This window comes from Schistocerca americana, chromosome X, assembly GCF_021461395.2.
Source record: "Schistocerca americana isolate TAMUIC-IGC-003095 chromosome X, iqSchAmer2.1, whole genome shotgun sequence".
Taxonomy (NCBI): domain Eukaryota; kingdom Metazoa; phylum Arthropoda; class Insecta; order Orthoptera; family Acrididae; genus Schistocerca; species Schistocerca americana.
The window spans coordinates 868,631,083-868,647,004 of record NC_060130.1 but is presented as its reverse complement, the minus strand read 5'-3'; the positions used below and the strand labels follow the sequence as shown (position 1 = coordinate 868,647,004).

The 15,922-nt window shown below is 37.2% G+C and overlaps 1 protein-coding gene across 1 annotated transcript in view; it reads left to right on the top strand.

Annotated features, from left to right (window-relative positions):
• The window catches only part of LOC124556360 (integral membrane protein GPR155), a 179,626-nt gene that overhangs the window by 71,741 nt on the left and 91,963 nt on the right, over positions 1–15,922 (top strand). Inside the window, exons 4-5 of the mRNA XM_047130326.1 lie at positions 5,594–5,883; positions 8,222–8,343. Of these exons, the coding sequence (XP_046986282.1) occupies positions 5,594–5,883; positions 8,222–8,343 (412 nt within the window). The remainder of the gene's footprint in view (positions 1–5,593; positions 5,884–8,221; positions 8,344–15,922) is intronic.

Sequence of the window (15,922 nt, the reverse complement as noted above, 5' to 3'; positions counted from 1 at the left end):
TGACAATGTGTCATTGAGAATGTACCACCAGAATTAGGTGATGAGTAGTTTTAGTGAACTTATTGTAAATGTATTTTTGAGTCTCTGAAGAGAGAGATTGTGTGGGAGGAAACCTGACACTTTTAGTGATTCTGATTGTCTCAGTCTGTAATTCAAATTTCTTATGCACGCTTTTCAGCTGTTCTTATCATCTAAATTTCTAAGACCTCATCCTCCAAACCACTCATGTCACTGTCTTCTTCCATATTTTTTTGGGATGTTACATCAGGGGTGGCCAAGATTTTGGAGCACAGGCCAGAGCGCACAGCCATGCTTATCATTTCCCCCCGCTGCCACACCATGCCATCTGAGCGTGAGGAGGGGGAAGAGGGGAAAACAGCGAATGTGCCACATTTAAATGGCAGTCCCGTCGCTTTTATATTTCGCATTTCTCAACAACATAGATCACAAACAAAACAAGTTTTCAGTATTAATGAATTACTTTTGGCACACTGAAGACATATTATAATTTTTACCTGATACCAACTATCAGCATACACAAACACAGACAATTTAATAGAGTTTTGCACTCAAGTTGCCACATAATTGTGATTTATTAGCTTCATAATTGAAAAACAGTCTTTCACACAAATATATTGGTCAAAATATTGTAGCACTCTTGCTACCTCATTTTGGAGACTTGGAAAATCTACTTGAGGAAAGCAGTGTAGACGTCCTGGAGAGTTTTAACGTGAAAAGATTTGTCATTGCAACTGAAATTACCTCACAGGTCAGTCAGTTACATCTGCATGTGCACAGGGTGCTTTCACCTGAAATGACAAATGGTCTCGAAAACAGCTCGAAAACAAGTGTAAGACTGACAGTGTCCTCAAAACCTTCATAGAATTGTCCTTTTAAATCTTGCAAGGTCACAGTGAATTTTCAAACCTCACGCTTTCTGTAATGCCAGTGAGTTTAGGGAACTGGACTGTATTCTACAATATGACTTTCTTTTTAAATGCGTCCCTATTCAGTCAGAAAGAAGAAAACTTCCAGTGTTTTACTGTGGGCAATATGTGGTCAAGTCTACTTAAAATGCGAAGTCTGCAATCCATTCCCAATATTTTAATTTTTGTTCCTGCACTCCTTTTTCCTTTATAAATTCAACAATAGTGAGTTTGAAATCAAAAAATCATTACAGGCATGCCTGTTGACTTAATAAATGTACTTTGCAGTAATATATGAAGTTTCCAACTCTTCTTTTATTTCTATTGAAAACTATTGCAACTGATGATGGAATAATGGGTGAAACTTAAGGAATTTTACTATTCATACCACCAATTTCTTCAAATGCTCCATGCCTGCAAATTTAGCACAAAGTACTTCTTGTGGTACAGAACAATGAACCCCATCTGTCGATAATTGTAGTTTTGTGCTCTTTCATTGTCATCTAAATGTTTAAATTCTCTCTGCATGGTACTATAATGTCATTTCATAGCAAATAAGCAGTAGCCATTGCTTACGGTGTTGTTCCCATTCATTTTAAAAGAATATGAGAATAGATCACTAGACTGCCTCTTTTTGTGCAAACAGTCACTAGACCTGTGAATGTCCTTCATACCATGAACAAATAGCAAAAATTAAACAGCACTGCCACCATAGTTCTGCTGAACTAGTAGAGTTGTGCCAACCAAAAAATGCCGCATCGCAATGTTAAATGAAATGTTGTGCTGTTCTGGGTACTTCTGAGAAGGACCAAGCAAACCTGAGTGACAGACTGGGCCTTAGCATGCCTACGGCCTCCACACGCTGCACACATGAAATCTGGCATGCTGTGGTCAGCCCTGTGTTACATTTAGTTTGTGGAGAGTTAAAAGGGAGAACCATTTGAACTTTGGTCTGTTTAATCATTAGGCAGGGATATGAAAACCTCTGTGAGCTGATTGAATATCAGGCATCCAGTGTTTTCAGAGTGTGATATTCATTAGCTGATGAAATAGCTGGAAAGGATTTAACCAAGTTACAAAATATAATAAATCGGTTGACGCTGTATGTTTGGACAGTGTCTGCATTTGCTTGGTGATCCAGTGCAGCAGCAGATCAAGAAAAGCAAAGAGAAGTTCAGTAGCTAGGAGAAATTTCAGGTGGAAATTGAGAAAGGCTTTTGCAGGAATCAGCAACAAGTTTACTAGGCAGTAGAACAACTGAAGTAGAGTTGAGGAGGAGAATACAATGTCATGTAGATATTTGGATCCGTGCCACTTGATGAATCCTAGTTTAGTGGAAGCTGATGAAATTTCTTTGGTGCATGGAGTAATATTGATAGCAACTCTTAACCAGAGAAATTTCAGCTTGTCGAGCCATTGCTCTTGTGAGGGTATTGTGTGTGAAATGGTGTCTTCTAAAACAAGACACAAACCCCTCCAACTTCCACTGCCTATAGCCAGTGAGCCTCATATCTGTATGAAGATTGATATGAAAGTCTATTGGTTTAGTAAAAGTCACACTGTCTACTGATTTATATCTCTATACATGTTGAAGAAGTAGAGATCTTACACAATTCAGAGAATGGGGTCATCTGAGAATAACAAATGAAAATTCTTCCAGGAAAGCATAGTGGCCCTCACAGAATATTATGAACAAGGTAGTGTTGTCATGACTAATTAGCAGCATGTGACTCATTCTATAAAGGTATCAAAGATTTTATAGTCGTACAGGGTTGTAACTGCTCAACTGTAGGTTTAGCATCAAGAAAGATTTTTTTGAAGCGTGATTCACAGTACAAGGAGGATCCTCATGCGTGATTTGGTGCTGAATGATAATCTTCATATCTGACATCTCTCATATTATGTTGAATATGAAATGTATGTATATCATTCTTCATAACGTTATTGAATCAGGATCTCAATTGTAACTATGAAATAGACTTTAAAAATGCTGTGACATTACTCAGAATTATTCATTGTTTTTTTTTTTTTTTTGTGAATTTCTTTAGTGTTTCTTGTCAAGGCACATTTTGGGATTATCCCATCATCTCATGACCTGATAAGTAAGCAAAATCTCTTTCTTACATATGGTAGATGTTACGAGTGTCTCTACTGGTAATTACAATAAAACAACAGTCAAGTGTTTCCAGAATGAGATTTTCACTCTGCAGCGGAATGTGCACTGATATGAAACTTTCTGGCAGATTAAAACTGTGTGCCGGACTGAGACTCGTACTCGGGACCTTTGCCTTTCGCGGGCAAGTGCTCTACCAACTGAGCTCCCCAAGCACGATTCACGCCCCGCCCTCGCAGCTTTACTTCCGCCAGTTCCTCGCGGGCAAGTGCTCTACCGAGTCTTGGTCCGGCACACAGTTTTAATCTGCCAGAAAGTTTCAGTCAAGTGTTTTATTGTAATGACTCTTGTAACATCTACCATATGTAAAAAGAAATTTTGCTTGCTTATCAGGTCATTGGATGATGGAATAATCCTGAAACACGTCATGACAAGAAACGATAAAGAAATTCACAAAAACAGTGAATAATTCTGAGCAACCTTGCAGCATTTCATAATTACTATGATAATTGTTGCATTCCTCTTTCAGAATTTCCAATCCAAATTGGGTCTCATTTGCATTCTTATGTTTTATCAGATACCAGATTCTGCCTTTCACGTTGTGAATGTCTAAATTGTGAACATGTAATTATGGATAAGTTTTCCAAGGACATACTATTTCTAAATCACTAGAAATACATTAGTCATTATATTATCACTTTTTCATGATTTTATGCTTTTATGGATGCAGCGCACTATTTAGAAAAAATTACACATGCCATTTTTATTTATATGTTTCAGTTTGAAAGCTATGATGATAGATTTATTTGTTTGAACAAAAATATGTTAAGAATAGTACTCAGATAAGGGGAATTTTAGTGTGTATTTTAGCTCTATATTTTGCATATCTAATCAATTAAGACTAATGATAGAAATGAAATGATAATTAAAGTGACACCCTAGCTGCAAGCAGGCGTTGATACACTTCATTCAATTTAATTATCATTTCATTTCTAGCAAAGCTGCATGGTCATCGACGGTAACTGTTCTTTCGGGAACAGATACTACCGTCATATATGGCTAATGATTTTTTTCGTATTATGTCAGACATAATTACAGAACATATGTTAGCTAAACCTAAGTAATGTAATGATTGTCAAATATATACAAGGGTCACTCCAAAAGAAATGCACACTATTTTTGTAAAAATAAAGTTTTCATTCTGCATGTGTGAAAGTTTTACAGTGTGTAGATACATCCTTCCCACTTGTTTTCAAACTTAGTTCAACCTGTTCCTGTGAGTGGTGCCGTCACAGCATGTCTTCAAGATGGCTGCTACACTTGACGTTCGTCAGAAGCAATGTGCTCTCATAGAATTCCTGTGCTGTGAAAATGAGACAGTGGGAAACATCCACAAGAGATTGAAAAACATGTATGGAGATGCTGCTGTCGATCACAGTACAGTTAGTCGGTGGGCAAGCAGGTTACGTGATTGTCCTCGCAGCAGCAGGCCTCATACTGCACACACTGCAGACAATGTGCAGAGAATTGACGAATTGGTGACTGCTGACAGACGCATCACAGTGAACGAATTGTCACGCTACGTTGGGATAGGGGAAGGAAGTGTTTGCAGAACACTGAAAGTGTTGGCGTTAAAAAAGGTCTGTGCCAGGTGGGTTCCCAGGATGTTGACAGTGGCTCACAAAGAAACAAGGAAAACGGTATGCAGCGAACGTTTGGAACAGTACGAGAATGGTGGGGATGAATTTCTTGGATGAATTGTGACAGCTGATGAAACATGGCTCCATCATTTTTCACCAGAGTCGAAGAGGCAACCAGTGGAATGGCATCATTCAAATTCACCCAAGAAAAAAAAATTCGAAACCACACCTTCTGCTGGAAAAGTAATGGCTATGGTGTTTTTCGATTCCAAAGGACTCTTGCTTGTGAACATCATGCCAAGTGGAACCACCATAAATTCTGATGCATATGTGATGACACGAAGAAACTTCAAGCTCGACTGAGTTGTGTTCGACCACGTCGGCAAAAGCAGGATGTTTTGCTGTTGCATGACAATGCACGGCCACATGTCAGTTAAAAAACCATGGAAGCGATCACAAAACTCGGATGGACAACACTGAAACACCTGCCTTACAGTTCTGACCTGGCTCCATGTGACTATAATCTCTTGGGGAAACTGAAATACTCTATTCGTGAACAAGGTTTGAAGATGATGACTCCCTTGTGCTCACTGCCAAACAGTGGCTCCAACAGGTTGGTCCAGAATTTTACCATGCGGGTATACAGGCGCTGGTTCCAAGTGGCATAAGGCAGTTGAGAGGGATGGAAATTATGTGGAGAAATGAAAATGTCATTTCTAAGGGATGTATCTACACACTGTAAAACTTTCAAACATGTAGAATAAAAGATGGATTTAAAAAAAAATAGTGTGCATTTCTTTTGGAGTGACCCTCGTAAAAGTAATTGTGATACTGTTGTTTGAATAGCCCATTCACCAGTTTAACTTCGTCTTATAAAAGTACATTAGCTGATTTTTAATTTCTAATCTTTTCAGTGGCAGCCCTGTATTCGAATGTACACCCTGAATATGCCAGTTATCTGTATTTGATGGCACCCATATCCTTAGCAATTTTAAATCCTATAGGATTTATCTTAATGGAAATTGGAAGACACAATAGCACAACATCGTCTGAACTATTTCAGCAGCATAGTAAAATATATTTGATTCTGTCTGTTGCAAGGAGCATTATGTGCAACCCCATTGTGTTTATGACCATCTTTGGAATCATTGGCAACTTGATATTTGATCACCATTTGCCATCAATTATATCTGGCTTATTAAAGGTATCATATACTACATTATTATTAATTGCTGTAATAATTCCATCTTTAATAAAAATTGTGTGTGTGTGTGTGTGTGTGTGTGTGTGTGTGTGTGTGTGTGTGTGTGTGTGTGGTGGGAGGAGGAGGGGGGGGTTACATGCTTTTTCTCCCCCTCCTCTGTTTTATTTCAAGTTTAGTTCCCATTCTTCAAGCTCTTGATTGCCTTCACTTCATTATCACAAGTGTGATCTCTTGTTAATCCATTGTTGCTTGTGTCCATCCCCCCCTCCTCCCAATGCATTTATTCCCTGCTTTGTGTCTGGTTTTCCGTTATCTAGAATTTATTTAAGTTTGTCATGAGATTTGTAATTTCGGCAGTTAGATTCTGTATAAAAATTTTGTGAAACTCTAATGCTTGTTGTTCATGAAATCAGGTGAACATTGAGAAAGACTGTGAAATGTTTACAAGTACAGCAGCATAACAAATAATAAACATTGTAATCTTCCAAAATCATGGAATAATAATTGGTAGCTATGTCAAATTCATTCTTTTACATTCCAACAGTTCATGTGGTATTTTGGACCAGATTGAATTAAAATGTGTGAAAATTTAGCGTGTAGAATCTGTCTTTTTTTCTAGTAGCTATTGGAATGGCTTAACCACTCAGAATATTAAGGTGGCATTTTCACTTTATCTTTGACATGACCAGTACAACTCAAATAATGTATTGTATTCATTCTGTAAACAGTCATTCTAAAGTGTGTACTAGTAACTTCTAAAGAAAGAGGTCTGTGATGAAAGCCACAGTTACTATTGTTCTACTACCTACATAAATTTTTGATTACAAGAGGCAAGGAACACGCTGGCTTTGGAGTGAAGAATATGAATTACTGCTTTGTTGTGGTTTTGAAGAATTTGAGAAAGCTTTAGCTTCAGTTTCAATTAAATCTGCACTAACAGCCCTCCAGGATCAGGATATTTATTCAACTTATGTTAGTATACTTCATTTGTGCGGCCATGATAGCACGTCCATTAGACTTTAAAATCAGGAGTGTAAGAAATTCGGAATTGGAAGAGGGCCCAGTCGGGGAGACTTTGTATACCAAAACTAATCTCTGTGGTCCTAGAAGTAGTTTCCTGATCCTTGAAATGGGAGAGTGAAGAAAAATACATGTTAATGGAACATACCTGAACCACTTTCATTTTAGTGATGACATTGTACTATTTGCCCCAAGTTCGGATAAACTTCAACAATAAATGGAAGGACTTAATGCAGCCAGTTTTAAAGTAATCCTGATAGTCAACTATAGGAGCATTACGGTAATATAATGTGAACACAATGAAAAGAAATTTATGCAAGGAGTGAAGTCATAGAACCAGTTGACAAATTTCTTTACTTATGGTAATTCGAGATGTGTGGATGGACATCAAAAGAAACGAACAGAAGAATAAAAATGACTTTGTATGCTTTTGGTAAATTATTAGTACTCAAAATGAAGCTTCTGATGTTTCTGAAAAGGAAAGCTGACAATCAGTATGAATTACCGATTTTGACTTATGGCAGTGAGGTATGGAACTGTAATGTGAAAACAATTCAACAACTGAGAGTTGTGAGAAGTATAGATATTCATGTAGGGGACAATGGCAGGAGACATTCAAGGACACAAATGTGTCATATCCCAAATATGTGAGTGGAATTCATAATTATGACTGTAATTTCAATGAAAAGGGCATGAGTGAGACATACAGTTACGCAAAATGATGGTACATGACTAACAAAGTATTCTTCTTGATTCCAAGACATAAGAAAATTATACGATGACAGTGTAATAGAAGACAGATGACATTAGAAAAGATTCAGAAGCAACATAGATGGGTATAACTGAAGACCATAATGCCTGGAAACGTCTGGGAAGGCATGTCAAATATGGTTGGTGGTGGTGAAAAGCCTGGGATAAAATATAAGTATGTATGTGTGACTAGATAACTTCTGTAGAAGACGCACTGAGCAGCGGAGAGATATGTGTACACACACTCTCATGTACATACACGTGCATAAATGAAACCCATTCATGCCAGTCAAACTATCAGGCATTTTGCACAAGAAAAGGGTTGAAGGCTAGTAGTCCACATGGGTATTGCTTGTTCACTGAATTACTGGGTAAACGAAGTACTTAACTATAAGGCATTAAGTCTCCTGATGAAGTACCAAGTTAGTAGCTACTGCTGTGTACTTTTGGGATCTTCAATGGGAGAAAGCCTGTGACACAAAGTCAGTGTTTTCATATTTTCTAGTTGAAAGCTATAATTTACCTTTTTTGCTATGCTTTCATACTGATTTCTGTTATTGTTTGACAGGTATTGGGTTCTGCATTTACTGCTGTGGCATTGTTTTCACTTGGATTGCGGATGGTTGGAAAAATGCATACTTTAAATGGTTCATCACTTCTTGTGCCTGGAGTTCTTATTGCTGTGAAATTGTAGGTAGCAACTGAGTTGAAACTATTTTTTGAATTTTCATTTCAAGAAAAAAACACCTCATTCATTACCATAGTAGTCAGATTATTGCTGTGTAATGTGGTGTATTTTGAAGATTGTAGAAGCTTCAGGTAGGAAGTTCTGAAATGCAAATGTTATTTTTTCATTTTACCATGATCGGTATATTGTGGCCACTATTTGGATATTTATTTAACATATTTTTGACGTGTAGAATAATTACTGTATTCATCCATAGGCTACTTGGATATCTTGGATTGTTGAATATTATTACTCTCTCAATCTGAACTGCTGGAGATGGCAGTCATGTGTGCGTGAGGTGTGCTTGCTGATTTGAATGAATGTGTGTATGTGATTCCTTTTCTGAAGAAGACTTTGGCTGAAAACTAAATGTGTAACAGTTCTTTCGTTGTGCCTGTCTGCAACTCACTGTGTCATCTTTGTGGTGAGTAACAATCGATCCCTTTCCCCGTGCTGTTGATATTCCATCCTGAAGTCTCCATTGTTTTATCAGTATATTAAGGTCTTTCTGAGTAAAAGTTTTAGTTTGATACAGCCCTTGTGTAATGCATGAGATGTCTGACATGCCTTTCACAGTAGTTTATAGCGTTTTATCAGTCTGTGAAGTATGTAGTGAATCATTCTATGATGAGGAGACTTGGTTCATGTGGCCCCACAGCACTACCAGACTGTGAAAGCTGCCAACATCAGTTATTGAAATAAAAGTCTTGTTTTTTTTTTTTGTTTCATAATGCCAGACTTTGTCCAAAAATTACAATTTACTGGATACAGTTTGTGATGTATCTCCTCCATAACTGATAACTCAATAAATAGTTCTGTGATTAAATGCTGATCACACCTTTTGCACCATTTTCCTGTTTCTATTTCGCTCAACAGTGCAACCATTATTTGTTAGACTGTATTACCCATTTATAATGGGCACACTGTCATAGGTCTCTGTAAGGAAGCATAATGCAGTGCTCTGAATGTGTCCATTTCCTCAGCGAGGGAAGTAAGCTGCTGTAGACTAGCCTAACATTATACAGGGGTTCCACTCAAACTTCCTTGATTTCAGGGACTCAGGAGAGAAAAACTACAGTAGATATGACGATGAAAAATGCACCACATTGTAGAGCATCTCAAAGAATTTATATTTCCACTTCAGAAGTGCCAAGTATTGTCGCCAGACTGCAGCATGGTCACATGAAGTGAAAATGGCGACTCCACAGCAATGCGCGCAAGCAGTAGTGCGGTTTGCAGAAACAAAATCGCTGATTACTGCGCAAAGAAATTATTGTCGTGTGTATGAATGTGATCCACCTGATGGGAAAACAATTAAGGAATGGTATAGGAAGTTTCTGGCAACAGGAAGTGTTCTGAAACATTCTGGTGGTGCATGCTACGGAGTTTTCCAGAGACAGTGGAGGACATCAGACAAACATTTCTCAGAAGCTCACGTAAGTCAATTCGTCAATCATCTAGGCAACTTGATGTACCTTGATCAACATTGCATCTTGTAGTTCACCAGCGTCTTTGTACATGTGCTTACGAAGTGCAAATTTTGCAACATCTGACACCAAATGACAAACAACGCTGGCAACAATTTGCTGCGGATATGCTGCAGCATATTGATATGGATGCCAGCTTCCTGGAAAGGTGTTTATTCTCAGATGAGATCAGGAAGGGTTAACAGGCATAATGGTTGGATTTAGGGTTCGCAAAATCCGCACCTTGTCATTGAACATGTTTGTGATAGCCTTAAACTAAATATTTGGTGTGGGCTAATGCATGACAGGATTGCCGGACTGTTGTACTTTGTGGAAAAAGCAGTGAATGTTGGAGCAGTTTGTTTACCCTCAGATACAAGTCTTGCAACCCAACATCATTTTTCAACAAGATGGAGCTCTGCCGCATTGGTCAATGGCTGTTCACAAGTTCCTGGATAGGAAATTTTCCAATCGTGTGGAGGACCCATTGCCTGGTCACACGTTCACCTAACGTTACGCCGCTTGATTTCTTCATGTGGGGATTCATGAAGGAGCGCGTGCATGTGACCAAAGTGGACGATATTCCTACATTGTGACATCAACTCATAATGCGATTGCAACAATGACAGAGGAAATGTTACAACGAACTTTCCAAGAAATTGAATATAGACTCAATATTCTTCGTACTACTAATGGTTCACATGTAGAGGTGTATTGATGATAAATAAATAAATTCTTTGAGATGCTCTACAATGTGGTGCCCCTTTTTCATTGTTGTATGTACTGTGTGTGTGTGTGTGTGTGTGTGTGTGTGGTGTTGATTTTTGTTATCCCCCCCCCCAGTGTCTTTGAAATCAGGGAGGTTTGAGTGGGACACCCTGTATACTGTTATTATACAATATAATCTGCTTTACTCTGTTAGTTGTGACATTCCCCCCACCTGTTCTGCTCTTGGTTCAACATGTCTTGAAGTCTCGTTATCTTGAAGTCTTTGAAATAATATCCTGAAAACTGTCTTTAGTGCCAAATGATTCACAACTCACAAAAATTGAAGTTAAGGGGTTCTTTTCTGCTTTATTCGCATTTTGAAATTTTGATGGCCAGTTCCAGTTGTACAGTACACTTTTTTTTGCTGGTAAAGAGAATCACAATTATTCTTTTGTAATCTTGTCTCCTATTTAATAATTCCGTTTTAATGCAGTAACAGAGTATTCAGTGAACATCATAGTGATAACTTGACAAAGTGGCAATACCACACAACAGACGGAGTGCACACATTATTGCCATGTAGAAAGTTGACACATAATTAAAATATCCAGTATGTATGTTTCTGAAACAGTCACATTTAGATATTGCGTGTTTATTACTGCACCTGAGATTTTAAGATACACAGATGTTATATGGTTATTTGATGATCACGGATCTTTACAAGTGAGTAAAACAAAGATGTTAAGTGGGTTAAGTGGTTGCTAATCTCACACAGATTCTTTACTCAATCTGATATAAAGATGCTGCATGATTGCTTGCCAGTTGCAGACTGGCGATTTTGGGTGGAGTGGGCTATTTAAAGAGTGCCATATAAATTTTTCTTAATCTCAGAAATTACATAACATTTTGAAAACCTGCTCGGTTAGACCTTGCTACTTTGAATGGATTTTATGAAAAATGTTGAAGAGTAATAAATTATAAAAGTATATAGAACCATCTTATGCTTGCATGTTGGGAGTACCCTCATTAGAGTATGACATCCATCTTGAAAATAATTTTACATTATGCTAAATTATCCAAAGTCTTAATGGATAGCCTAAGTAATTAGTGATTGGTGTCATCTGATTTGGAAAAAAAAAAAAAAAAAAATTAGAGCAACAAAAGTGCAGTGTCAAAGTTCAGAATCTAGCAGACATGTAAGCAAAATATGACATGAAAGATGTAGCTCCTTAACAACTTAATTGTTAATTATCTTGGAGGTTAATTAGTTCCATGCAAAATAAAATGTGTTACTTTAAAGTTGGAATGGAAATCTTTATAATGGTATATGTCATTTTATCCAAATATGCTTATTAGCTCGCAATTTTTTTCCATTATGTACTGTAGTAAAACTTTCAGTTAGCCATAAATTTTAATTAATTATGTTCCAATGAAAACTGTATATCTTACTGAAATCAGTAAATCCAAATTAATCATATGAATAGCAAATTTAAATGGAACTTTGCCTAAATAGTAATTTGAAATATTTATGTATTTGTTATATATTTTTTGTGTAACTGTATTAAAGATAAAATGAAAAATCAGGAAAAAAATTGGTTATAAATAGGAGCAGAAGACATGAGAGATGGACAGTTTCCAATGTCCTATGTCTTATTGTCTTGTGTCAGTGACATGCACATGCTGAGAATGTGAGTACGTAATTTCGGGCTGTGAGAGTCTGCACTGATGGTAATCTGACCAAGGTAGTTACCCATTACAGTTTTGCAGGTAAAACTGTATTTCTCTACCTTCCATTGATGATGGGCAGCACAACTTCATCCAGTGTAGAGACGTATGTATTGACCCTCTGTTCAGATCTGTTTGTTGGGAAGTGAGTGAGCCTGCAGAAATCATGAACTATGTACTGTCCATGTGGAAAGAAAAAATATATAAAGTGATATATGAAGGTATTTAGAAGGCTACTGAATATTTCAGTAGACAGTGTGTTTGTAGTTTGTGAAGCCACTGAAAAAGCAAAAGATTATATAGATGTAAATTTCGGGTTCTGACTCTTAACAGAAGTGCTGAAAACACACAGGAACAGTCTAAACCACACTGAAAGTTCATTTAAAATGCTCACGTATGTTTTAAACATGGTAGACATCTATTGTTAACAATAACTAAAATTTAAATTATTTTTGACAAATAATTCCTGCACTAGAGTAATTTATGCTGCATCCCTGTATCGGTTTACCACGTAAACTATTACCAGTAGGCTAGGCACAGTGTCAGAAACTACCAACTTGAAAGGTTATTTCATAATCACCTAATGCATTGTATCATCTAGTAGAAATTACACAACAAAACATGTAACCTTCTGGTAATCAGAGCTTTGTAATAGTGACCACGAAAAGGTGTAGTATTTTGGAAATCTTAAGTCCTTGCCAGGGGGTAGAGAAAAAGACATGTAACATATGAGATGCAATCAATAAGTTTCCAGAATTGTTTCAGAGCAAAGTGTGTAATACTGTCACATCAAAGGCTGCGATTGCAGTGGCACCAGCTTTGATGGATTCCAGTGATAACCAAGATCGAGTGAAGATGGCCGAGCATTTCAAATCACTATGCCAGTGCATGTGTGGTCACAGTGCAGCCAATCTTATTCTTGAAATGCCCAGACTTTGGAAGACAATTGGTGAAATTCAAATCAGTTTGTTTTCTTCAGTAGAATTGGCCAACGCTCTCACAAACAAAATATGGACTGTGAGAAACTGGTAAGTTTAGTTAAAGAAAGGAGGAGTTTGTGGACTCCTGAAAATGAAAAATATCATCGGGATAGAGCTTGGAATCTATGAATTGAAATCACAGATGTATTGGAAATCACAAGTAGCCAAAATCTTTTAAATTTTAGATGTAACTTACAGCCTCAAAAAGAATAATTTGACATGAGAAAGGTGGTGTATCTTATGCTTAAAGTTACTGTTGTGGATATTTTTGGATTGTAGTAAGTGGGCATTACCTGCCTATGAATAATAATAATAATAATAATAATAATAATAATAATAATACTAACTGGCATTGTTATGTTAGCAGGGTGGTGATTCTGTTATATGAGGTGGTTTGCAAATGTGGAGTTTGTTTTTCCACTTTTCAGTACTTTAGATGTTCAGAGTATCTTGTTCTAAAATTTATGTTTGTCCTTCAAAATTATGCTGAATGACAGTCATTGAAGAGTAATTGACTTAGCGTATGTCTGTCTTGCTGAATTTATTTGAAGTTGTGCAGAGCGTGTGTAATCGTGCTTGTCAGTTGTCCTCGTGAGTCATCTCGAGACTGCATGTATAATAGAATGTTTCTCTTTGTCTCATATGTTCTGGTTATTCCAGTAACTGAGGAAAGAGTGTGCAGTACTCATAGCAAATTTTTTTTTAGGTAGGTGTAGCTCACTCACATGCAGTTGGCATCTTTTTAATGGTGAAAGTCACAATACAACACTCACCTTCAAGCACAATGTCATCGTCATATCCATCCCACCCTAGGAGATTAAAATCTAATCTACTTCATATGTAGAATAGAGTCTAATTTAAACTAACCTAACCTAACCTCCCCTCACCCCTCACCCCTCACCCCTCTCCTCTCACACCACCTCACCCCTCACCAAAATCTGCCGAAGGAGATCGGATGCATTGTTGGCGGATGTTATCGGGTGGCTTATGGTGAGGGCATCTGATGTCTGTTGTTGGTTCCACTGTAAATGTGGCCTAAAACACATCAAGTCCAAATCAAAAGGCAGCATTATCAATGGAGTCCTGCACTTAGTACAGAAAACATATTGATTACTTACACAAACATACAGTCGGAACAGAATTTACCCCTACATGGAGAGTGGAGCTATTTATACAAACATGAAATATTTTAGATTGCTGTTAGTTATACAAACATTGAATATTCCAGAATATAAAAACATAAGATAATTCAAAAGATTGCCAAAAATGATGAATGGTAAGTAACAAATAATTGCTGGTGGTTGGGTTTGAACTTGTAACATGCAGCACATCAGCCAGTGATGCTGATCACTACACCACACTGCATGCACCACAGCTCATAGCAATATACTTATATGGTTAAATCTATATTTTTTCTAACTACTACTTTCCTATATTTGCAGGCTTACTCGAGTGTTCGGATTGTTCAAAACACCCCTGAAACCCCTTATCATTAGCTGCTTTCAGCAAACACATCGTGTTCTCCATTCCTCAGAATTTGTAAATTGATGTCCCTTCCATTTCATTTTTTAGCTATACTAATAAATAAAAATTTGGAGGTGTAAAATCAGATGAGCTGAGTGGTAACAAGCCTTGGTGAGAAAATTTTTAGCCAGTAATAACTGCCATTCAAAGTGTTATTCTCATGCAAAATCCAATTGTTTCTTGCTGTTTTTTCCGGCTGTTTTTGTTTCAGGGCATGTTATAGGTGGTAAATGATGTCTGTATGAAGTTCGTTACTCATAGCCTAGCCCTCTCCAATGAATTTGTAGTGAATAATACCTTTGTAGTGAATAATACCTTTGTAGTCAGTAAAACTTCCATACCACTTTCCACTTTTTTGCCCTCACAAAATTTTTGCTTCCCAGAATATGTTCTTGTCTTCCATTTAACTAACTTATAGATAATATGTTTCCAATATTCAGCCAAGTTGTTGACTCCATTTTTGCACACAATATTTCATCTGCCTTCACTCTGAGCATGTTGTAAGGAATTTTTGGCATTACGTCCTATTTCTGGTCAAGTTCAAATCCTGGCACCAGTTTTGCTCTTTGATTTGTGTTTGTGTTGTAGTGCATATATCATATTTCTGTGAAACTTGTACTGACTGGTTGTTTTGCAACTGTGACACATGAGATGGTCTCTGAACTATTATTAATTATAATTAAATTGAAGCCCCTATCTTGAACATTGTTTTGACTGACTTTTAATTATGTTGGTCTAAAATCTTCGTGCCTGCATCACAATACTGGTCTTACCAGATCTCATTTCATTATTACATGACAGATAGTGCTTGATCTCCATATGAAGACTACTCAGGAGGATGCCGTTATCAGGAAAGACAAAACTAGCATTCTACAAGTCAGAGCATGGAGCTAGCTCCTTTGATTGGGTAGATGAGATAGAGAATTTAAAAAAGGGTAATAGATAGCAGATATAGTAGTAGGAACTAGTGAAGTGTGATGGTAGGAAGAACAGGATATCTGGTCAAGTGAGTACAGGCTTGTAAATACAAATGAAATAGGGATAATGCAGGAATTGGTCTAATAATGAATAAGAAAATAGGCATGTGGGTAATTTACAATGAACAGCATAGTGAAGGCATTATCATAACCACGGTAGAG